The 25,559-nt window shown below is 35.0% G+C and overlaps 1 protein-coding gene across 27 annotated transcripts in view; it reads right to left on the reverse strand.

The window, feature by feature from the left end:
* The window catches only part of BAZ2B (bromodomain adjacent to zinc finger domain 2B), a 334,986-nt gene that overhangs the window by 180,809 nt on the left and 128,618 nt on the right, over nt 1–25,559 (reverse strand). For all 27 annotated transcript variants that reach the window (XR_001830422.2, XR_001830420.2, XM_017546664.2 and 24 more), the window contains one exon: nt 569–715. Coding sequence is in view for 25 of the 27 variants with exons in the window: in XM_017546664.2 (XP_017402153.1) it covers nt 569–713 (145 nt within the window). In the remaining 2 variants the exon portion in view is untranslated. The remainder of the gene's footprint in view (nt 1–568; nt 716–25,559) is intronic.

Raw genomic sequence — 25,559 nt, forward strand, 5'->3', positions numbered from 1 at the left:
GAGTGATTTTGGGAGGTGAAGATATCTTCTACATAATTAATCAAAATTGAGGATATTTTCACTTCTGAAATAAAGCTCTCCTTTTAGGCAAATATAAATTTTATTCCTGTTTAAGAAAAACTTGTTATGCTCTAAACTTTAAAAATATTTTCCATCAAGTAAATGATCTGCCTTAGTATACATCTGTGAACTGGAGTAGCTGGAGTTTACAAAGGTCATTTCAAATACTGGAAGCAAATCTAGGACAGTGTCTACCAACGACTTCCCTGTATTTCATTCCTTCATGGGCCTACTGTTTTAAAAGACTTTACTAATTTATTAATTAAAATGATAAAACATATTAAGATATCAAGATTCAACTCTCAAAGACAATTCCTAACAAGCATGGACTACCCAGTGCTATCCCAGTGTAAAATCCAGAAAAAGCAAAAAGACTAGGTGTTTAACCTAGCCTTTTTCCAACAAATCAATGCAAGTCATGAGAACATTTCATTCAGAGCACAGTAAAATACTATGCAAATTATTAAAAGAATGGCATTTTAAAATTGAGTTAATAAAGGTTATTTACCACATGGGTTGACTGTAGAGCTAAGTGAAGCAACTCCAGCGGAAAGGCCACCTTTTGAAACTACTGAAGCCACAGAAGGTGTCGAAGATGAAGGTGGTGTAGTAGAGGAGGCTACGGAGGAAGGTAACCGCTCTCCAGACTCCATATCTATGAGAAGAGAAAATGTTAATTTTCAGCATCCAATAAAAGTTTTTTCAAAAGAATTCAACATATTTAAACATTTTTGCATACTTTTAAAAGTATAAAATAAATTTAGAAATATATGTTCTTTGGAAAGATAAAATATGGAGTAGATAAAAATGATATAATTTAAAATACCAATTTATGGGATACGTTTAAGTATACCAGCTTCTCTTGAGTTTTCTTATTCCCCAAAAGTTAATAGTGGTTTGAATATAGTAATTTCACACAAGTCTGTGTTGCCACAACCATAAATTAACATGTTATATTCATCTTACTCATTCCAAATCTCATCATCTATTCACTTGCAGGATAATTCCTATGTTACCTTAATGAAAAACAAAAAAAATACCACCATATTTGAATGGACTGCATCTTTATCTTCTAAATCCAGATAGCAATAGACTTGTAGGTCTTTGGTGTCCCAGAATCCAGCCTGGGAATCTCCAGTACAGTGAACACCCCCTCTGCCCCTCAAAAAAGGCAAATACATTTCAGAGTTTTACTGAAGGCAAATTTAAATCATGATTTCAAAATAGCCTTAGTATGTGACCCATTTAAAATGACAAAAACAGGCCGGGAGCGGTGGCTCACACTTGTAATCTCAACACTTTGAGAGGCTGAGGCAGGCAGATCACCTGAGGTCAGGACTTTGAGACCAGCCTGGCCAACATGGTAAAACCCCATCTCTAACAAAAATACAAAAATTAGCTGGGCGTGGTGGCAGCCGCCTGTAATCCCAGCTACTTGGGAGGCTGAGGCAGTAGAATTGCTTGAACCTGGGAGGCGGAGATTACAGTGAGTCAAGATCACGCCACTGTACTCCAGCCTGGGTGACAAGAGCAAAACTCTGCCTCAAAAAAAAAAAAAAAAAAAAAAAAAAAAAAAAAAAGATAAAAGCACTTCTAATCATCTTTATTCATTTGTTTGGCTTTGTAGGTACAGTCTTGCATTGGTTTTATTGCAATAGCTGATGCTGATATTAATAATCTGGAATATAATGCGAATTTTATATTCATTTTAATACTCTATGCATGCACTGATCCCACAATCAAGCAAGAAAGTCATTAAATTCACAGATGCTTTAAAGAGAATACAATCTACAATAAGAAAAAAAATACTGCTTACCTACAAGTGAATTTATGATCAGCCACATGAAAACTCTCACCATTTAAATAATCTACAGAAAGATTTCTGTATGGAATTCTACAGGCAACTCACAGAATAACTGTATATTTACTAAGAAAGTTGGATTTTATTTTAAAATATGAACTAATTAAAATACTGCAAGGCTAGTGTTTGCCTAATTGTTGACTGAATCCATAAAGTATGTAGACAATTTTTCTCATAAGATAGATACATATGGGGAAGGTAATCTCAAATCGACATATAACATCATTAGTAAGACCATTTCTACAAGCTTTCCAATCATATAGAGTTCAAAAATTCTCTTCATATTCTGGTATTGCTGTAAATCACTTCCACAGATGGCAGTACTGCTATGATGAGTCTGTCCATATTCTTAACAGAATTTGTATTTCTCTTTATCAGAATTCATAATGGGAAAGGCATAGTTACTGCTGATGGTTGCAAGCAAGAAATGTTTAAAAGGTAGGTTCTGGATCAGCAACAGTAAGTAATGAACTCTGAGACATGTGGCTGTCTGATGGTAAGCCCCTTACAAATTATTTTTACCAAGTCTAATTTCACTAAATACAAAAAAATGGATTCTTTACCTAGAAGAGAGTTTAGGAAAAGGTTATATTTTCTTTATAGCAGGTGCCCTCATTGTCTTCAAGAATTCTATTTGCTACTTAAATATATAATGGAAGGTGTTTAAAAAAAATTGCCTTTGTACTCCACAGCAGAAATAATTTGGTGACATAATTAGATATGCACTTTAGCTGAGTACTTGGCATATAAGAGCTCAACATAAAATAGTCATTATCTTTTTTTTAAGATAGCATGCGATGAAGTGTAGGTATTTCTTATTGTTGATAAAACCTGATTCAGGACTAAAGTAAGGAAAATCCAGAAAGTAAAAGAAATATCCAGAAGGCAAAACTGCTTCTTTTGCACACATACAGCTTACTGGATATTACTTTCCCTGAAGATTTAATCTTAATATTTATTTAAACAAATAAATGCAGATGTACAAATGCGTGCACACATACACACACACACAGAAATAAAGTATCATTAGGTAAAGTAATATATACAACTTTGTTTGCTACAGCACTGCTTAAAAATAAAATTTAAACCTGGCAATGAGAGTAAAACTAAAGCTAGTAGTATAAGGCTGGGGCCTTTTTTAGTTTCAGTAAAGGTGTAATTTTTTTTCTTCTATTTTTGTTTTTTTTAATCTCATTTAAGTAAGAAGGAGCTTAACTTCTTAAAAACATATGCTTATGTAACCATTTTCCTTAGAATCTCTTATTATATATTCATGTATTATTTTATTATTTTATATATTCATGTATTATTTTATTTCAACTATTTTGATACTAGATATTTATTTTTAGCCTAAGATTTCTTAGGTGGCTATGTAGTCTCCTCACATGTAAAGTACTAATTCTCTCATACTGGCCTTAAGTAGTTCTTGTTTTTAATAGGCATTTCTTAGTTCTAAAAACCAAAAATTGGGTGAACTGCTCGAAGTTTATCTTATACATATCCTTTTTTTCCATTTTATAGAAATTTAACAAATCCACTCTAGCCTTTGCTACACTAGAATATTGTCTTATACCTTAATTTATAAGGATTAGCTCTTCGAATTTTCTTTTTTAAGTTAAATATTTTTCTTTCAGTTTTATTTGCCATAATTCTCTGCTAAAGCACAAGAAATCCTGGCCATCAACTTGATAGTTAAAAGGTGAGAAGGCAATGCCTTTGTAATTGTGAAATTGTATAATTGTGAAAAATCCACAAAACAATCATTGGCTTAACATATTGTAAAAACTGTTCAAAGAAGAAGGTTGCTCTGTTTTTTATTTTTAATTCTAAAATTATTTCAAAATAAAAAGTAAAAAAAAACAAAAAACACAAAGTTTTACAAACAGTAAGCACTAAAAAAAAAAAAAAAATTACATGCATTGGAGCTAAAGAGCATAAAAACTAAACCTTGAAGGAATGAAGAACAGACTACATTATGTCAGTGAGATATTTGATAATAAACATTATCTGGGTTCAAACACTATGTCTGAAGGTTTTAGTTATAATCTTGTAAAAAGTATGTAATTTCTCTCAGTTCTCAATTTCCTCATGAGTTATTTGAAGAAGATGTAGTTGGGAGGATTAAATGAGATAATGCATGTAAAGGGCAGAGTACCTAGCATTCAATATTTGTTAGCTATTGTTTTTTTTTTTTTTTTTGAGACGGAGTTTCACTCATGTTACCCAGGCTGGAGTGCAATGGTGCGATCTCAGCTCACCGCAACCTCCGCCTCCTGAGTTCAGGCGATTCCCCTGCCTCAGCCTCCTGAGTAGCTAGGATTACAGGCACGCACCACCATGCCCAGCTAATTTTTTGTATTTTTAGTAGAGACGGGGTTTCACCATGTTGACCAGGATGGTCTCGATCTCTTGACCTCGTGATCCACCCGCCTAGGCCTCCCAAAGTGCTGGGATTACAGGCTTGAGCCACCGCGCCCGGTCAGCTATTGTTTTTAATAAGTAAACATCTATGTATATAATTACCCATCCGTTTATGTGGCAATAAAAGAAACCTTAAGGTATTCTAGATTATTCATGTTAAAGTGAATAAGAGTTATACCATTTATAGATTATGTATATTCTTACCATGGCATTATATTTTTTAGCCAGATAGATTATGTGTCAAGAATTTAATGTCTAATAATTGTATAGATACCAATGATAAGGTATGTCATCTCAAAATTTTTCAAATAAGCTGATTTTTCATGTACAATACAAATAAAGATGAAAAATTAATACATTTATTTTACATTGACAAAATATGTTATCATGTGAATTATTCTTTATAATTCAAGCACAGAATGTAAGAATCTGCAGAAACTCCTTTCTTCAGATTTTTTTTGAGATTCCTTTTTTTATTATTATTATTATACTTTAAGTTCTGGGGTACATGTGCAGAACATGCAGGTTTGTTACATAGGTATACACGTGCCACGGTGGTTTGCTGCACCCATCAACCCGTCCTCTACATTAGTTATTTCTCCTAATGCTATCCCTCCCCTACCTCCCATCCCCCAATAGGCCCCCCAAAGTGTGATGTTCGCCTTCCTATGTCCATGTGTTCTCACTGTTCAACTCCCACTTGTGAGTGGGAGCATGCAGTGTTTGGCTTACTGTTTTTGTGTTAGTTTGCTGAGAATGATGGTTTCCAGCTTCATCTATGTCCCTGCCAAGAACATGAACTCAGCCTTTTTTATAGCTGCATAGTATTATATGGTATATATATGTCACCTTATCTTTATCCAGTCTATCACTCATAGGCATTTGGATTGGTTCCAAGTCTTTGCTATTGTGAATAGTGCTGCAATAAACATATGTCTGCATGTATCTTTATAGTAGAATGATTTTTAATCCTTTGGATATATATTCAGTAATGGGATTGCTGCGTCAAATGGTATTTCTGGTTCTAGATCCTTGAGGAATTGCCACACTGTCTTCCACAGTGGTTGAACTAATTTACACTCCAAACAGTGTAAAATCATTCCTATTTTTCCACATCATCTTCAGCATCTGTTGTTTCCTGACTTTTTAATGATCACCATTCTAAGTGGCATCAGATGGTATCTCATCGTGGTTTTGATCTGCATTTCTCTAATGACCAGTGACGATGAGCCTTTTTTCATTTGCTTTTTGGCGCATAAATGTCTTCTTTTGAGAAGTGTCTGTTCATATCCTTTGCCAACTTTTTGATGGGGTTGTTTTTTTCTTGTAAATATGTTTAGGTTCTTTGTAGATTCTTGATATTAGCCCTTTGTCAGATAGACAGATTGCAAAACTTTTCTCCCACTCTGTAGGCTGCCTATTCACTCTGATGATAGTTTCTTTTGCTGTGCAGAATCTCTTAAGTTTAATGAGATCCCATTTGTCAATTTTGGCTTTTGTTGCCATTGCTTTTGGTATTTTGGTCATGAAGTCTTTGCCCATGCTTATGTCCTGAATGGTACTGCTTTGGTTTTCTTCTAGGCTTTCTTGTGGTTTTAGGTCTTATTTAAGTCTTTAATTCAACTTGAGTGAATTTTTATATACAGTATAAGGAAGGAGTCCAGTTTTAGCTTTCTGCATATGGCTAACCAGTTTTCCAACACTATTTATTAAATATGGAATCCTCTCCCCATTGCTTGTTGTTGTCAGGTCTGTCAAAGATCAGATGGTTGTAGATGTGTGATGTTATTTCTGAGGCCTCTGTTCTGTTCCACTGATCTATATATCTGTTATGGTACCAGTACCATCTTGTTTTGGTGACTGGATCCTTGTAGTGTAGTTTGAAGTCAGAAGGCCGAGGTGGACGGATCGCTTGAGTTCAGGAGTTTGAGATCAGCCTGGCCAACATGGTGAAACCCTGTCTCTACAAAATGTACAAAAATTAGCATGACGTGGTAGTGGGTGGGTGCCTGTAATACCAGCTACTTGGGAGGCTGAGGCAGGAGAATTGCTGGAACCCAGGAGGTGGAGGTTGCAGTCAGCCTAGGCCACACCACTGCACTCCAGCCTGGGCAACGGAGTAAGACTCCATCTCAAAACAAAAACAAAAACAAAAACAAAAAACCACAAAGAAAGTTAACTAGTAAGAAGAGTAAAGATAACTACAACTACAAATTAACACAAAACACTACAGTGAAAAAAAATGTTGTGAACCATGGGAGAAAAATGTGCAGAAGATTAAGGACTACAAATGATTTGATTCATTTTAGATCTTTCCTGTAACCTAAAGCAGTGATTTTGGTTTTGTGACACACCAACTCCCCTACCAGGGAACATCTAGGTGACATTTTTGGTTGTCACAACTAGAAGAGTGCTAATGGCACTGAGGAGAGAGAGAGGCCAGGGATGCTGCTAAATAGCCTAAAATGCACAAGAAGGACAGTCTTTTCCCTACGGAATTATCCAAACCAAACTGTTAGTATTGCTGTGAATGAAAAACTCTGATCTAAAGTATCAAAAAGGTTATTATTTGAAATTCAACTAGCCAAAACTTTAAATAGGAATTCTATATAATTATAATAATAAGATGAATCAAGCTGATTTTGATGACCCAAAGCTACTATAATAAGTGATAAAATTATACTCAACATATCTTTTGTGTCAGCATCCCTCTAAGAGTCTAGTATTTTACATTTTATCCAAATTTTTAAGCACTGATAATGTATCACATGCAATTAACAAACATCACAATGCTTACTCATACTGGGTAACATAAATTTGCTGTATTTTACTAAAATGACATTTATCTATAACAGTTATGAGAGCAAATAAAAATCAGAATTTATGAAAATGACAGACCACACTTCTTCCCTGCATGATTTTATGTACTATAAATGGATTCAATGATCAGTTGTTAATGAAAATATTTTTCAAATTTATGTATCTCAAATATTCCTGGTTTGTGTAATCATAGAGTTCATGAACACTGACAGCTGGCAGGTATAAACCTGAACAGGTGCTAACAGGGAGACCAAGACACGTTGCCTAAGATATGTAAACATGATCAGTTCCCTGTGTTTCAGGTGTGCTGATACTTTAGTATTAAAAGTACAGCCACATTCAGTCAAGAAAAGCAGAGTAATAAAAAATAAGAATAGTTGTAGATTAAAGATGCAGAAATTACAAATAAAAACAGACATATTTTTCCTGAAAGCATTTTTTTAAAAAAATGATTTTATTTGTACTAACAATAGCAAAAGTTCTCTGTGGAAGTTCAAACCACAGCAAATTCAGTGAGTCTTTACTTTTTCCTTTATAATGTATCCTCAGAGAAATACGATAATTAGGAAGAATATCAGGAGGTATTCACTACGCTACTTCTTTTGGCTTATTAGAACCACTAAGAGTAGAGTTTTATCATACAAGTTCAATATTTTCTAAAAATTCTGAGAAAGGTTTATATATAACTATTTGTTTAGATAACTTCCAGGCAACTGAACATTTGAACACATAAAACTTCAAGATATTAAATAGTGAAACACAAACAAAAACCAGGCAACAAATGAAAAATTTTTTGTTAAAGGACATTAGAAATAGAGGATGTGGCCAAAATACCTTATTAGATAGCAGACAAAATTATTCTTTGAAAATAGTATGTTCATAGGAAAAAGATTCCATTCATAAAATTTTTATTTAACTACATTTTCAGGAACAGAATTTTGAGGAATTAAGTATGGTATGTAGTGATTTAAAATGTGAATATGTAAAATGAGTTGCTTTGTCACTTGACACATTTTAACTGCCATTATATACAAGCGATTTATTACATCCTCAAACAGAAGTGTTCTGTGTGTTAACCTGTGATATTGAGCAAGTTTCAGACTCCCCTAAATACTAGTTTCCTTACCTAAAAAATTACGAGATCGAATTAAACTAGCTCTCAAGTTTCTACTTTGAGTTTTATAAACTTGGTGGTTAAAAACAACTGACCTCCCGAACCAACAAAAAACACAAAATTAATACTGCATTAAAATATTTAACAAGTTAATTCAATTTTTTCCTTATCATTCTTTTCATTGGTCTTGATTCTATCTCCAAATATGTATCATGTTAAATTATAGATTTCTGTTAAATCTTTTTAAAGATTTGCTCTTGTCGTACTTTTACCTCAAGAGACCTGATGGTGAGAAATTATCCAAGCATAAAAGCAGAGGTTTTCATATTGCTCAGTAAATAATATATTCAGAGTATCCCTTTCCATCCAAAGGATTAAGTATTCCTTTGCAATGAGCTATCTGTGGGGAAGACATCATCCTAAGACATATGAAAAAGATATAAAAGAATAAGATTTAAGTCAGATTTAATATCTATGGATCAACTAAACTGTAGTTATAGTCTGTGAATTTAAATACTAACTAGACTTAGAAATGTCTAACAAGGAAATAAAGGTTAGAAAGATAAAAAGAGGGACAGTGTATGGTTAGCTAATCCTTTCATCTACAAATCTAAGGGGCTCCAAAGAACAAGCAAAGGCCTAAAACTTTGCTTAACTAAGAAACACAATTAAAATTTTAATTAGAATATCTAAGATAGTTCTGGAAAGCAACTAAGACCAATGCATGAGACTGAAAAACTAAAGCAGAGAATTAAACAGAAATCATGTTACTCTATATAAAATATCCATGTATTCTCAGAAGCCCAGGAAGCATGTCTAATTAACTAAAATTAAAAGTCACCTTTAATAGGAAAGATGCAGAACCACATAACAGAAACAATACACCTCTTAAAGAACAAAGTGAGGATGAGAGGTTGTGAATGCCATGCAAAAACTGTGGGTTTTTCTTTTCTTTTTTTTTTTTTTGGTGCTGGTCACCCTCACATTACGTTTGTTTTCTTATTATTACCACTTTCCTACTCAAAAGTCTAGAAATATACTCAAACATACTGGTAAAGGTAAACATAAAGGATATTTATTACATGACCATAATTGCAAAAGACTATTAAAAACATATTTCCATCAATAAAGAATTGTTAAATTAAATTTTAAAAATCTTTACTAGATTACTATACAGGTATTAAAAAGAATGAGGTAGACCTATACTATCTAATATGTTAAATGTAAAGAGCAAGGTGGGGGAGACTATAAATAGCAAGATCTCATTTGTGATAAAGAAAGATAAGAGGGGGATATATTGATATTCCTGTATGCTCAAGAATATTTCTAGAAAAATATATAAGAAATTGGTAACTGTATTTACTTCTAGGTGAAGGGATGGGGAAATTGGATTCTAGAGTGGAAGAATTATTTTCCACCATATATTTTTTGTACTTGAATGTTTTACCATGTGATTGTATTAATGACAGTTAAGTCAACAAAAAGAGAAAAATTTCTAAAGATCTGTTATTGCTAGAAATTACCTTTCGAAATGTTCCAGAGTCCTAGGGTACATTTAAGTCTTAGTAAGTGGGGAACCTACTCCCAATAACCTTGAAATAGAGGCTCTAGCTCTGGCACATATACCAATTGCTTGTGTCAAGGATCTTCTTGTGTATGTTTTGTACATGGTGATTCTATGTGAGATTTTGTTTAAAGGAAGGGTCCCATGGCTTTTTAAAAAAGGTGGCAAACCATTGGTCTAATAAATATTGGTCTCATTCCAGTTCTTAATAATATGTCTATCTAATCTATTCACTGTGACGTCAGAGACTGAGTCCTCACCTTCAAGTAGGAGGTGGTTTCACTGTCCTGGTCTTTAATTTCCAATTTCAAACCACTGTACAAGGTATCTTCAAATTAAATCTTATTACCTCATAGTGGGTATATTCCTAGTTCTCCATCCCAAACACCTAGACGCTGACATGTGCATCAATCACCTACTTGGGGAGGTTTTAACTGATTTATTTTACTATCTATTCACTATTCCCTTTCCAAGTTTCAACAAGAGAATCAAACAAGCAGAAGAAAGAACTTCAGAGCTTGAAGACTTTCAAATTAACCCAATCAAAGATTAAAAAAAAAAAAAAGAATTTAAGAAAACGAACAAAGCCTCCAAGAAGTCTGGGATTACGTTAAATGACCAAATTTAAGAATAATAATTAGTGTTCCAGAGAAAGAAGAAAAATCTACGTTTGGAAAACTTATTTGAAAAAATAATTGAGAAAAACATCCTTGGCCTCAGTAGAGATCTAGACATTAAAATACAAGAAGCTCAAAGGACACACAGAAATTCATCACAAAAAGATGAGGATTACAGGCCATGGCCCAACTGATTTTTTAACCCAAAGAATTGGATTTTTTTTTTTGAGATGGAGTCTCGCTCTGCCACTCAGGTTGGAGTACAGCAGCGTAAATCTCGGCTCAGGCAACCTCCACCTCCCGGGTTCCAGCGATTCTTCTGCCTCAGCCTCCCAAGTAGTGGGACTACAGATGCCTGCCGCCACACCTGGCTAATTTTTGTGTTTTTAATAGAGACGGAATTTCACCATGTTAGCCAGGCTGGTCTTGAGCTCCTGACCTCAAGTGATCCACCCACCTGGACCTCCCAAAGCGCTGGGATTACAGGCATGAGCCACCACACCTGCCAGGAATTGTATTGTTTTTAACACAAAGAAAGGATAAACACTTGAGGTGATGCATATCCCATTTATCCTGATGTGATTATAATGCATTGTATGCCTGTATCAAAATATTTCATGTACCCCATAATATACACCATGTACCCACAAAATTTGAAAGTAAAAAAGAACAACAACGATAAAAGAAATACACCAAAATGTTAACAATGGTTCTCAGAATGGTGAAGTTATAAATGACTTTAATTTGTTTTTATACTTCTTATTTTTTTTATACTTTTCAGTTTATTTCAATTATTCACATTAGAAAATATTAAACAAAAATGAAACACACTCATTTTCTATTTTTTAGGGGGGAGGAACTAACCTTAAAATTTATATTTGATACAGAAAAATTATTGATCACAAAGTGATCAACAATGAAATGAGCTATTTTACAGAGGTAAAATCTATCCTTGATGATACTTTAGGAAGCTGATTCATAATCATTTGTCCAGTCACAAACTCTGGAGCTTCCTTTCCAGGTACCATTAACGTAGAGTTACGAAATTTCAATGACACTAAAAAGAAATAATTTTTCACTAAAAAGCTACATATATTTTGAGAGCCAACCTATTAGCATGACTGGCCTATTCATTAACCAGAAGGCAAGATTCTAGATTGACTCATAGAGTCAATTTCCTCTCATCCATACTTTTCCCCTTATAATGAAGAGACAGAATACTATCCATGGATAGGTATTTCTTGATGCCCAATATGTTACACCAACAAGTTGCTGATTATTCAAGTTGTCAAGAACAAATTTGATAGAAATGGAAAAACAGCAATGAAACAAAAGATATAAAGAAAACTTACAGAAATTTTAGAATTGAAAAATGTACTAATCTGAATTAAAAAGTCACTGGATGGACTCAATAGCAAAATGAAGATGACAGAAAAAAAGAGCCAATGAACTCAAAGATAGATCGATAGCAATTATCCAGTCTGAACAACAGAATAAGCACTGAAAAACAATTAAAACTGACCCAGAGACCTTTGAGACAATAACAAAATGTCTGAGATTCATGTCAACAGAATCTTAAGGGAGGAAAAATGGTGTAGAGTTGAAAAATTACTTGAAGAGGCAGTGACTAAAAACTTCCTATTTTTGGTTAAAGACATCAAAACCTAAAGATTCAAGAAGATAAGCAAACCCAAAACCGGATAAACCCAAAAAGAAATTGAAATCTAGACTGCAATGCCAGGTGTGATGGCTCATGCCTATAATCCCAGCACTTTGGGAGGTCAAGGCAGAAGGATCACTTGAGGCCAGGTGTTTGAGCCTAGGCAAATTAGAAGAACCCATCCCTACTAAATTAAAAAAAAAAAAATTAGCCAGCCAGTATGGATTACAGGCACCTGTCTGTAGCGGTAGCTATTTGGGAGGCTAAACTATTAGGGAGGATTGTTTGAGCCAGGAGTTTTAGGTGGCAGTGAGGTTTGACTATACCACTGCACTCCAGCCAGGGTGAGAGCGAGACCCTGTCTCAAAAAGGCAGGAAAAGAAATCTAGACAGAAATGAACAAAATGGACAATTTTCAACTAAGGACACAGTTTTCATCAATTTATGTTCTGAAAGTAAGCTGAAACTTGGAATTACATTATACTGGTTTTCACCTTTCTTTTTTGTCAGTGTCAAAAACTAACTTTTAATATCGTTATTTTTCCCCAAATTTATGACAAAATTTAATAAATGCTAGTGTCTAAAGGCATATGTAGCAAAATCCATGCTTTAATTCTTTTTGTAAATACTAAATTTACTTACGATAATTCTTGAGAAACCATACATTAAACAGATATGAAATACATAGATGACACACACAGGACAGTCAAATCTCCCTTCGTTACATTTTTCAATCCAAGGTTTAGATATTGGTTCAATTATTTTAAACAAAATTTTATAATGAGAAGTCCAAAACAGCAATAGAATCTGCCCAGCCTTTCAGAAGTTTACTAGCATGGGTGTGACCCATCTAACCTAAGCCAAATCTTAGTATTATGGTTTCATATGAACATTTCATGTTACTTCTTTCCAGATTAATAATATCAAAAGTAAACCTTGAAGTTAGGGTTTTTGTGGGTTTATTTTTTTGGAGACAAGATCTCACTCTGTCTCCCAGCCTGGAATGCAGTGGTGTAATCAAAGCTCACTGACTGCAGACTCGACCTTCTGCGCTCAAGCAGTCCTCCCACCTCAGCCTCCTGAGCTAGGACCATAGGCTAGTGCCAGCACACCTGGCTTTTTTTTTTTTTTTTTTTTTCAAATTTTCTGTAGAGACGGGATCTCCCTGTGTTGCCCAGGCCAGTAACTTGAAGATTTTAAAGGTGATATCGATAACCCATGTCATAGACACCATAAAGAGACACACAAAGAAATTAACATTTAACACATACTGTGCTTTGGCTAGCACACTGCAAACCTCTGGAGCTCTAGCATGCACCCCTAAAAATGGTCAGCTTCCATTTTTCTCACGTCTCCATTAATGAGGGCAAGACTGACAACAAAATGCACCATGCTTTCTGACATTACTTGTCTTGTCTAGAATGCATGAAAACTCCCCCCCAAAATAGCTTTTCCAGAATCTGTTATAAAGAGCTGCAAAAAACCAAAAGTTTGCAAGAGTCTGGTTTATGGCTACTATTAAGTTTATGTAAATTTTACCTGTTTAATAGGTCTGAGGGTCATATTAACCTCAAAACAAAAGTTTTAAAGCAGGTTCACAAAAATTTATTCTAGTCCTATCAACACTCACTAATGTATGTCCTCCCTCCTTTAATTGGCTGTTGATATCAATAAAAAGGCTTGGAAAATATGCAACAACCAAATTGCTTATAGATTTAAAACATAATTTCAAACATTCCAAATGTAGGTAATGTGCATTTCTGATGTTTAGTTATTTCTAAACTAATGATTGCTAGTTTAACATGTGCCTATCTGCTAGAAAGCAGGCATATAATACTATTGTTTGGGAGAAAATTAACTCTATAATTGGTGAGTATCAAAACTCTTCTGTCAAAGGTTATGCCAGTTTAGAGCTCTAAACTGAAATTCAAATTTTTAGCAATCATATTATTATTATTTTTAGATGGAGTCTTGATCTGTTGCCCAGGCTGGTGCGCAGCAGCATGATCTTAGCTCACTGCAATGTCTGCCTCCTGCGTTCAAGCCATTCTCCTGCCTCAGCCTCCTGAGTAGCTGGGATTACAGGTGCCCATGACCATGTCTGGCTAATTTTTGTATTTTTAGTAGAGATGGGGTTTCACCATGTTGGCCAGGCTGGTCTCAAACTCCTTACCTGGTGATCCACCCGCCTTAGCCTCCCAAAGTGCTGGGATTATAGGCATGAGCCACGGCGCCCAGCCAATCATATTACTTTAAAACTTCTCGTAGGCCATAATAGAAGTCAAAATTCTCCTATTAATAACTATTATAGTCAGCTGTTGCTGAAGATGGTCATTATTAGTATCATAATTCTTCATTTTATTTCTCTTACCTGAACAGTCATCTAATTGATTCCTCTTACCCTATAAGCCAATTCATTGTGATAGCACATATCTATTCTCCCATTCATATTAACAACAAAATTAAACCCAAATTCCTTAGGCTTGACTTTATAGACTTGCTTAGTTCTCAAAACTTACTTCCTCTGTATTTCCCATCAAACTTAATCAGTCTCCATCACCTGGTTCTTGCACCATACTTTCCCAAATCCTTAATTTCAATTGCATTGCTCTCCTTAACATGTTCTTCATCCCTTGCCCCATCACTGCATATCAAATCCTCCCTATTCTTTAAACCCCAGGTCAAAGTGACACCATGAATGACACCCATGAAAAAGACACCCAAAAATTACCTAGTCAAAAGCCGAAAGTCAGAGATCCCAAACCCTTAGCACTGTAAACTACTGACAATTTGAAGAAGTTAAAATTCTAAATCCATAATATTTTACCAGTATTTTATCACTGTCTCTTTCACTGCACATACCATATTTTATCCTGTATTATAACTATGAACTTGCATAAATTTGCCTTAGAATTAGTAAGCTTATGGGAATAGAAATCATGTTTTTAGTATCTTACATTTCCCAGAGTCTTAGAGGAATACTTTGCCCAAAACAGTTGCTTATTAAATATTTGTTGAATAAATGAAAATGTGTCTTCATTATTTGTCTTAAATTAATGCATGATGTTTTAAAACAAAAATATGACACGAAAAACAGCAACACTATAACTATTAAGTTATAAAATCCTGATACTGGAGCTAGTATTTTATCAAATCTGTTTCAAAATGATCACAGATATTAAAATTCAAAGAAAATAATTGATTAAAAAATTGTATTTTATACTTTAATGACAGAGTCATTTCAACACTTTCACTTCAAACTCAGAACAACCGGATTTTTATTATCTATTTTTACATTTGTAGTCCCTGCTTTTAACATGGCAAAAATCCCAGTTAATGTGCCAAAAACCTCAGTTCTTGACAGTACAGAATTAACTCATGGCAAGGCTTGGTGGCTTATGCCTGTAATCCCGGCACTTTGGGAGGCAGAGGTGGGTGGATCACTAGGTCAGGAGTTCAAGATCATCCTGGCCCAAGATGGTGAACCCCCGTCTCTACTAAAAATACAAAAATTAGCCAGGTGTGGTGGCAGGTGCCTGTAATCCCAGCTACCTGGGAGGCTGAGGCAGGAGAATTGCTTGAACCTGGGAGGCAGAGGTTGCAGTGAGCCAAGATTGCCCACTGCACTCCAGCCAAGGTGACAGAATAAAAGACTAGTATTTAGGTGGCATCCCAGGTGCCCAGCCAAATTAAGTATCCCATATTTCTTTGTTACAAACTAGAAGGTTAAGAGTATATGCTGCTGAGCCCTAGAGGAATTTTTAGAATTTTGTTTGGGAGGTCAAGGCGGGTGGATCACAAGGTCAAGAGATCGAGACCTTCCTGGTCAACATGCTGAATCCCCATCTCTACTAAAAATACAAAAATTAGCTGGGCATGGTGGCTCACACCTGTAGTCCCAGCTACTCAGGATGCTGAGACAGGAGAACTGCTTGAACCCAGGAGGTGGAGGTTGCGGTGAGCCAAGATCGCGCCATAGCACTCCAGCCTAGGTAACGAGCAAAACTCCGTCTCAAAAAAAAAAAAAGGAAAATTTTGTACAATTGCTCTCATCAATGACAGCACCATTATTTATTTCCTTCTCAAATAAAAAAAGAATTAACTCATTTGATTTCTGACATAATACACAACTAATAGCCTGAGAATAACAATACCAACACTAACACAATAATAAAATTACTGAAAACACAGTTCTTTTGATCCTTAAAATACAGTCAACTAGTCAAATTAAAATATTTAAAAGACCCTTAAACAGTTCTTTTGTGTGGTTATACCTTCAGCTAGACACAAAATCTGGTCCACTCATTACATTTCATTCCAATTTTTAAGGACAGCATTCAACTATACAGCAAGCAACTGTGATGAACCCAAAATCAATGTATCAGCAGTAGTATCTAAAAGTGCACTATCTAATAGGGCAGCCATTAACACATGCAGAAAATTACATTTAAATTAATTAAAATCAAATAAAATTTAAAAATCACACTAGCCATATTTTAAGTGCTCAACAGTTATCACATCATTATAGAAAGTTTTATTATACAGTGTCAATCTAAATGATAATATTCTTCCCCCAGACACTGAAATCTTCTCACTTAGTGAGAAAGCCTTTTTCATATTGAGTAAGTAGACTATTAAAACTGTTAAAACATGAGTTGGCAGCTTTAGGGCAGATACTGCCTTATTAAAGTTTTCTTGAGAAAGATTGATGTGCAGTATTAGATACAAATCAGCAGTTAGCTCTATGAAGAAACTTAAACTAATATCATGCTACCATGTTTTCTTCACAGGGTTTGATTATTACTAAAATGTTAAAATTTCATTAAAATCAGTGGGAGATTGAGGTGGAGTTTAGCTTATTTATAAAGTATTCGCTCAAAAGCTTAAACTATTCACTCTGAAGATAACCTGAAATAACTCTCATCTTTCATTACTTTTCAAATGTTTCTACTGAAATATCCCTAGCACAAATCGAAAGAGTTTTGTTCTATTTGCAATATTGTAGGCCCAGTTATTATTGGCAGAAGAGGCAATAAACATATATCTGCTATAAATGCTCAATGTATTTAGTTAAAAAAAATTTAATAGAAAAAAAAGTTGGTATCATAGAAAAAAAGCAGAAACAGGATATGTGTGCATGGGTTTCCCTTTGCCTTTCTACTGATGCTGATGACACTCTCTGTACAGGGAGGGTCTTCAAGAGTTTATATAGAAACTAAAGCCTAGGTATTCCACTGCCCTTTTATACTACAGCTTATATCAGAATTCCAGAAGGGCCTATTACTAGGTAGGCAAAGCAAACATAAATAATATACAGGAAACGCTGGCTACCAATCCTAAAATTTTAAGTCACTGTTGACTGAACTCTTTAGTTCCAGTTACAGCAATATTTTTAAAACTTTGGGTCATAACCCATTCAAAGTAATGAAATCCACATAGTAAAATCATAAAAAGTGAAATATTCTGGGTTACTTTCAGAGATATTTGAAAAACACACATCTATTTGTATTTCCAGTAATGTATGGTTTCTATAGGGAAGCACAGAAGAATTTTACAATCCCTAATCATACCAGCTGCTATATTAGAATGACTACTACTATATACATATATAAATTACTATTTATATACACATATACATGCACATACTACTATTACTATACTAGGAGAATCCAGGCTTTGTGTACACAATCCATGGATGAGAGCAGCTGTACAAAATTCTAAGAATTCCTCTAGGGCTCAGCAGCATATACTCTTAACCTTCTAGTCTGTGACAAAGAAATATGGGGTATTTAATTTGGCTGGGCACCTGGTATGCCACCTAAATACTAGTCTTTTATTCTGTATACTCAATTAAAGATACATCAAAGTTATTTCACCCAGATGCTCTAAGTGATAATTATATAAACTTTTAAGCATTTATGAAAACATCTGATGTTCAACCTTTCAGGAAGTATTTACCACACCATGAAGCATGCTAGGTGCTTGGGATATAATGAATAAGTCAATTAGGTCAAGTACTCTACCTCAAGGGTTTATACTCTAGTAGGCTGGAGCAACAGCGGAAACCTAGTCAACACTGAGTTAAACAGATTCTTACTAGAAAGAAATTGTGCTAAGTGACAGTACTTGGGTACCAGGTGTTAGAAGATGGTACTATATAAATTCCAGAAATGGGGTAGCTTTTCAGGGGCCATATGTGTAGATGAGCAAACAAATTAAGAAAATAAGATATGCAGTGGGAAAATGTTATATTTATTCTTAATTTTGCTAATAATTAGGGATATCGATATTAAAAGTTAGGCATTTTCTCGTACTCCAAAAAATATAAAACATTTAAAGTGAAAATATAAAATGCTTCTGAAAACAACTGCCATCTTAGAATCCAATATTAGTTACAAATTTAGAATAGTTTTTATAATATATGACATTATATGCTTTTAATTATTTTCAAATTATCACATTTCTGATTCATCTTTACTTATAAATTTTAGTTTCTACAAAGACCATGTGGTAGTACTGGAGTAAAGTAGGAGAAACAGATATGAGTATCCAAAGCTACATATAAATTTTAGTCGAAGAAGAAATACTTTTTAAAAAATTAATGCTACTAGAATCACTTGAACCCGGGAGGCGGAGGTTGCAGTGGGCCAAGATCTACACCACTGCACTCCATCCTGGGCAACAGAGTGAGACTCTGCCTTAAAAAAAAATAAATGCTACTATAGTTAAAGAAGTAAATGTTGAGAATTCTCATAAAATTTCAAGAGAAAATGTTATACATTAAGGATTTATTCCTTTTTTGCCTCTTACATTGAAATAGCTGGTCTATTATTTATTTAACAACTATTTTTGAGCATTTACTACAAATCTCTATGCTGGTTGAGTTGTTAGAAAATAAAGACAAATCACAGTCCTTGTCTTATAAAAGTTCATCATTTAATAATTCTCACTATTCAATTTTCTCTAAATTTCTTTTCATTTCATACTGTTATCTCCATAATTCAATCTAAATCTCAATTACTCTAAGTTTTTTTTATTTTTCTGATAAACAGAAATACATGTGCTCACTTCACTAAATTCATAGTAGTAAGAGGGGTTCTAGGTAAATGCAAACACAAAGACTGTGGAGACAGGCAGCTTCACTGATGAAGTTACCAGGAAGAAAAAAGACCTTTTGCCTTGATGTAATTTTTAAATGATGACAGTTTTCATAAAAGTTCCACCCTCCACCCCCATCTAGGAAGTAGGAATGTCCATGACTCATTATGCTTTCCCTGTGCTTCACTCAGGCTTCCTCTTCACAGACCGCCTAATTCAGCAGATAGGACTTCCTGATGTTGAGGGAATCCTTGTCTCTCAACAGTGGGCCACGGGATCCCATTCCTGTGGTCAAAGCTGTCTGAAACAGATACGACCCAAGGAGACAATAGTTGGCCAGAAATCTATGTGTTAATGGTCTCTTAAGATTCTATAGTCAAATCAGATTCTTTCTGATATAAACATTTTAACTGATAGAAACAGGGAAAGTTGTTGTTGAGGTAAGAGGTCCTTAATGCTGGGGCCTAAGTATACAAGCTTTAAAAAGTGGATTGCAAAAAAACAATGGAAGAGTAAGTGTACAGAGAAGCTGAGAAGCCTTGAGAGAGAGAAGATACTCTTCTGTTACTGTTCCTTGCCAAGTGAAGAGCCTAGTAGAAAACTTCCTAACAAATATGCTTGTTTGTCTTTTCTCATGTTCACTCATGCTATTTACACCACCAAGACACATTTTGGTCTTTACTTCCAATAATCCAAACACTATACTCCTTTAAACACAGGCCCTAGAGACTCCCTTTATCCACAAAGCTGGATCTGACTAATCCTGGGTCACAACTTCCCATCTTTGAATTATGGAGCACTTTAGCTTCCATCCAGGAAGATGGTAATTACATGACTTTTTACGGCTCTGTGTTTATTGTATGAATGCACTGTGTTATTCAGCACACAGCCAGTATGTCTGTTGAGCTTTAGTTGCTGACTCAGTACAATGAGACTAATTATAATTACTTCAAAGAGCTATAAAGAGAGGGCCTAGTACACTTCCTGCTAGGTAATTTGTTCTTAGGTGTTTGGCCTGGAGAATACAAAGAAGAAAATACTTTCTTCAAACTTATGATAAAAGGGTAAAAAATAACAGCTCAATAAAAGTCAACATTATTTCTTTTGTAAGTTAAATGTGAGCAAATATATGTTTAAAATGTCAAGATAATTTTCAATTCCAAGCAGGTTTCGTTCATAGGTAAACCTAAAGAGATGTTCAAGAGTATTAAGTGATCCCCTGTCAATCTGACTTTCAAAAATGCCATCTTTACCTTAGCTTTATATAATAGTATAATTTGAAATTTTGTTTTAGATAGCAGTGACATTTTTTAGTTCTTAGATAACTGAAATAGTAAAACTGCTTTTTCCTGAGAAGTTAGTACGTAATTTTATAACCTTCATTATACACAAAATTAATTTGACTATAACAGTACTTTTTTCAGTAATCTAGGGACCAGGTTTTCTCCTTTTGACATTGATAATCTCCAAATACAAACAAAAAGTTATTATAATTCCCCCTACCATTCTCTGAACTATAACATTTGGTCAAATTATGTATTAACTTATCATTTCAAATAGGCTTCATCCATTTTCCTCAAAATTTTTATTATTTTCTGAATTGCATATACTTGTCCATGTTTTATTCTATTGGCAATGCCCAAATATTAACATAAATAATGTTGACTTTCATTGAGCTGTTTTTCTACTCATGTATCTTAAGTTTGATGAAAATATTTTCTTTCTGTTTTCTCCTGGCCAAATACATAACAAAATACCTACCAGGAGGCATGCTACACCTTCTCTTTATTATTATAATTTTTTTCTTCTACTTTCAAGTTCAGGGGTACATGTACAGGATACACAGGTGTTACACAGGTAAACATGTGCCATGGTGGTTTGCTGCATAGATCAACCTGTCACCTAGGTATTAAGCCCAGCATCCATTAGTTATTCTTCCTGATGCTCTCTCTCACCCCACCCCCACTCTAACATGCACCAGTGTGTGAAGTTCCCCTCGTGTGTCCGCATGTTTTCATTATTCAGTTCCCACTTATACGTGAGAAAATGGTATGTTTGATTTTCTGTTCTTGTGTTAGAATGCTCAGCATAATGGTTTCCAACTCCATCCATGTCCCTGCAAAGGACATGATCTCATTCCTTTTTTATGGTTGCATAGTATTCCATGGTATACATACCAAATTTTCTTTACCTCGTTTATCGTTGATGGGCATTTAGGTTGAGTCCATGTCTTTGCTATTGTAAATAGTGCTGCAATGAACATACATGTGTATGTATCTTTATAATAGAATGACTTATATTCCTTTGGGTATATACTCAGTAATGGGATTGCTGGGTCAAATGGTATTCCTGCTTCTAGATCTTTGAAGAATCACCACACTGTCTTCTACATGGTTGAACTAATTTACACTGCTATCAACAGTGCTAAAGCATTCCTCTTTCCCTGTACCTCACCAGCATCTGTTGTTTTTTGACTTTTTAGTAATAGCCATTGTGACTGGTGTGAGAAGTTATCCAATTGTGGTTTTGATTTGCATTTCTCTAATAATCAGTGATGTTGAGCTTTTTTTCATGTTTGTTGGCCGCATGTATGTCTTCTTCTGAGAAGTGTCTGTTCATGTCCTCTGCCCACTTTTTAATGGGTTTGTTTTTTTCTTATAAATTTGTTTAAGTTCCTTGTAGACTCTGGATATTAGACCTTTGTCAGATGGATAGACTACAAACATTTTCTCCCATTCTGTAGGTTGTCTCTTCACTCTGATGACAGTTTCTTTTGTTGTGCAGAAGCTCTTTGCTTTTATTAAATCCCATTTATCCGTTTTTCCTTTTGTTGCTATTGCTTTTGGCATTTTCGTCATGAAATCTTTGCCTGTGCCTATGTCCTGAATGGTACTGACTAGATTTTCTTGTAGGGTTTTTATAGTTTTGGGTTTTACATTTAAGTCTTTAATTCATCTTGAGTTAATTCTTGTATACAGTGTAAGGAAGGGGTCCTGATTCAATTTTCTGCATACGTCTATGTCAGCTCTCCCAGCGCCATTTATTAAATAGGGAGTCATATTCCATCACTTGCTTTTGCCAGGTTTTTTTGAAGATCAGATGGTTGTGGGTGTGTGATCTTATTTCTGAGTTCTTTTTTTTCTTTTTTGAGGCAGAGTCTTGCTGTGTCGCCCAGGCTGAATTGCAGTGGCGTGATCTTGGCTCGCTACAACATCTGCCTCCTGGGTTCAAGTGATTCTCCTGCCTCAGTCTCCCAAGTAGCTGGGACTATAGGTGCACATCACCATACTCAGCTAATTTTCTGTATTTTTATTAGAGACAGGGTTTCATCATGTTGGCCAGGCTGGTCTCGAACTCCTGACCTTGTGATCCACCCACCTGGGCCTCCCAAAGTGCTGGGATTACAGGTGTGAGCCACCACGCCTGGCCTATTTCTGAGTTCTTTATTCTGTTCTATTGGTCTCTGTGTCTGTTCTTAGACCAGCACCATGCTGTTTTGGTTACTGTAACTTTGTAGCATACAAGCATACAAGTACACAGGTATTGTAGCCTTGTACTTTGAAGCTGGGGAGCCTCCTGTGATGTTCTCTTTGAAGTGATGCCTCCAGTGTTTTTTGAGGGTGTTTTTTTTTTCCTTATTGTTTTGGCCTTCTCTTTATTATAATATTTTTACTATTTATGTGGAAGAATGAAGACCCTCTGTGACAATGCTCAGAGAAAATAAATTCCTTCACAGTACAAGGCCCTAAGTATACATCCTAAAAATTTTTTTAAAGAGATCTAGGTCTTACCATGTTGCCCAGGCTGGAGTGCAGTTGCTATTCACAGGCAGATCCTAGTGTACTTCAGCCTCTAACTCCTGGCCTCAAGCAATCCTCCTGCCTCAGCTTCCTGCATAGTTGAGACTACAGGTACATGGCAATCTGTCCAGCTTGAACCTTAAAATTTAACTTGCCATTTATTTGTGCCAATAAACTCTGCTTTTCCATATTTTTATCAAACTTCTTAAATTTATTAAAGGCAGGGAGTTAGGCACCACTAGTTCATTTATGTATGCTAATTTTATATAACTGAAAACACATCAATATCTTGGGATCAACTGAGTCACATTTGGTTTATTAGTCCCATATTATACATCCTTCTCTATGAAGACATATATTGGAGTCTCATAAAAGGCAAATAGGGTTCCACTCAGCTTACACAGTAAGATAATTTTTAGATAAATATGAAATACTATACACAAATACATGAAAACACAAGTCTAGAACATTCCTTTAGCTATCAAAGTTTTAAATGAATTTATTTGGTTCTCTAGTTCAATCTGTATATATAAGCTATATTTTAAACAAAGGTATAGAGAGAAATCATTGTTCACAATCTGCCTTAGATGACAGAATTTAATTTATAAAGCTACATATTTATTATATAATCATGCTCAACTTATTTTAATCTTGATGGACAAAGGATAACATGAAAATGACTTACGCAATATCTTCAGATAAAAGTAATAAGCCCACTGAAAATGGAGCTGATCATATATTAGAGAAAACTTGACCAATAAAAATCTCAATATAGAAAACAGCAAAGCAAAGAAGTATACGTAATTTCACAAAAGTCCAGCAGAGTGCCTTCACCTAGTAGTTTTTCAAGTATTTTTCTGAGTGTAAAATGAATTTTTAACTTCATAAACACGTTTACCACATAATTCCTTTAATGTAATGATTCACAAGACTAGCTGCCTATTAGAAACACATGGGGGATCTTAAATATATATAAACCTGTGACAAGGCCCATCTCCACATCAATTATATCAGAATCTCTAGGGCTGGGGATGTAAACATTAACAGGTTGGGAAGCCCTCCAGGAGATTCCAGGAAATCTCTGCCACAGAGCTTTTTCAAGCTTCAATATTGCTGGATTATAACAATTTTGAAGTTCAAATGCAAATAATAATCAACTAACATTCACTGCCTTTTTGACCCAGTACTTCATGTTAAAAATGCTGTAAGACTCACTAAAACAAACAAAAATTTAAAAAGAAAGAAAATATCTGCTAATGTAAGGGAATGGGAAAATATCTGCTAATATAAAGAATAAGAAAAATATACAGGTAGCTTGGATAAAAAGGTCCCATAAGAAGAAGGCAGGAATATAGAATTCATCATCATCTTAAGCCCCAAAAGCCAGGCAGGAAAATAGAAAGAGAACAATTCATATAAGTAACAGCAGATATGTGTAAAGGCAGCTTCTGTAACCTGATACTGACAATGAAAGACTGGAATAATTCAGGTTCTGAATAGTTACACATTGGCAAGCTAAGTGTATAATGCATTATAAACTATCTACCCTATGTCCAGATAAGCGCTCAGGATGAGAGGTGTCAAGGACAGTTGGGAGAACTCCCAGCTATCTTCCTGTCACAACAATGACAGAGAATCTGAAACACAGATCTCTCTTTTCCAAGAGTCTTCTGCTCCTCCCAAAAAAAGCCTTCTCATATGGGCTGGCTGGTAAGTGTGCTATAACTAGAGTAGGCATACAAAAAAGTGGTAGGGAAAACAGGAGCTCCACCCCTCCAAAAGAGTTTCTGCACGGACATGTGACTACCCAGGTAAGTCTCTCTACCCATGAATTCCTTGCTAGGTTAATTCTTACCATGGCCTATCACTTCTTGACACTCTACCCAACCCATATCTAGCGGGAGCCGGATGACAGGAGGGAAACTGGGCCTAGCAATGGAACCTACTGCCTCAGTTATCCAGGAGATCTGAGCTGTAATATGCTGTATTACACTAGGATAAATGAATATCCACAAAATTCTGTTTCAACATCATATCTAAGGAAGGATTAATAAGCAGATTTGAACAAATAGATACTTATTAGGAAATAAAAAAGAAAAACTTCCAGAAAGGGATAATGTAGATTTCTATTACGTGCTTAGATGGAGGAATATCTCCTGGTACTTGGGCAGTAACTCCACAAAGAACAGGGTCAGCCCAGTCCAGAATAACTGCAAACCTTCAGGAACAATACTATGAATACTTGAGCCACAGCTTAGAAGAGAAGGCCTGCCTTTCAGAAACTGTGTATCTGTAAGAATACAGGACCAATCAGGGAAATACCATTACCATAATGTCTTATTCTCCTCTCCTCAATTTTTAACCTTGAAAACTTTCCTTTTTGGGGTCACAGACAAATAATAGAGAGTACTGAGTTCTTTTCCACCCTCAGTAATTTGTATCCTAGAGTGGAAAAGAGAAAGAATGATTCAAGTGAGAGAATCTAACAACAAGATAAACTATCCAAAGAAATACGGTTCCAAAAATTGGCACTACTGGTGGGAC

The sequence above is a fragment of the Cebus imitator genome, unplaced genomic scaffold, assembly GCF_001604975.1.
Source record: "Cebus imitator isolate Cc_AM_T3 unplaced genomic scaffold, Cebus_imitator-1.0 Scaffold10, whole genome shotgun sequence".
Classification (NCBI taxonomy): domain Eukaryota; kingdom Metazoa; phylum Chordata; class Mammalia; order Primates; family Cebidae; genus Cebus; species Cebus imitator.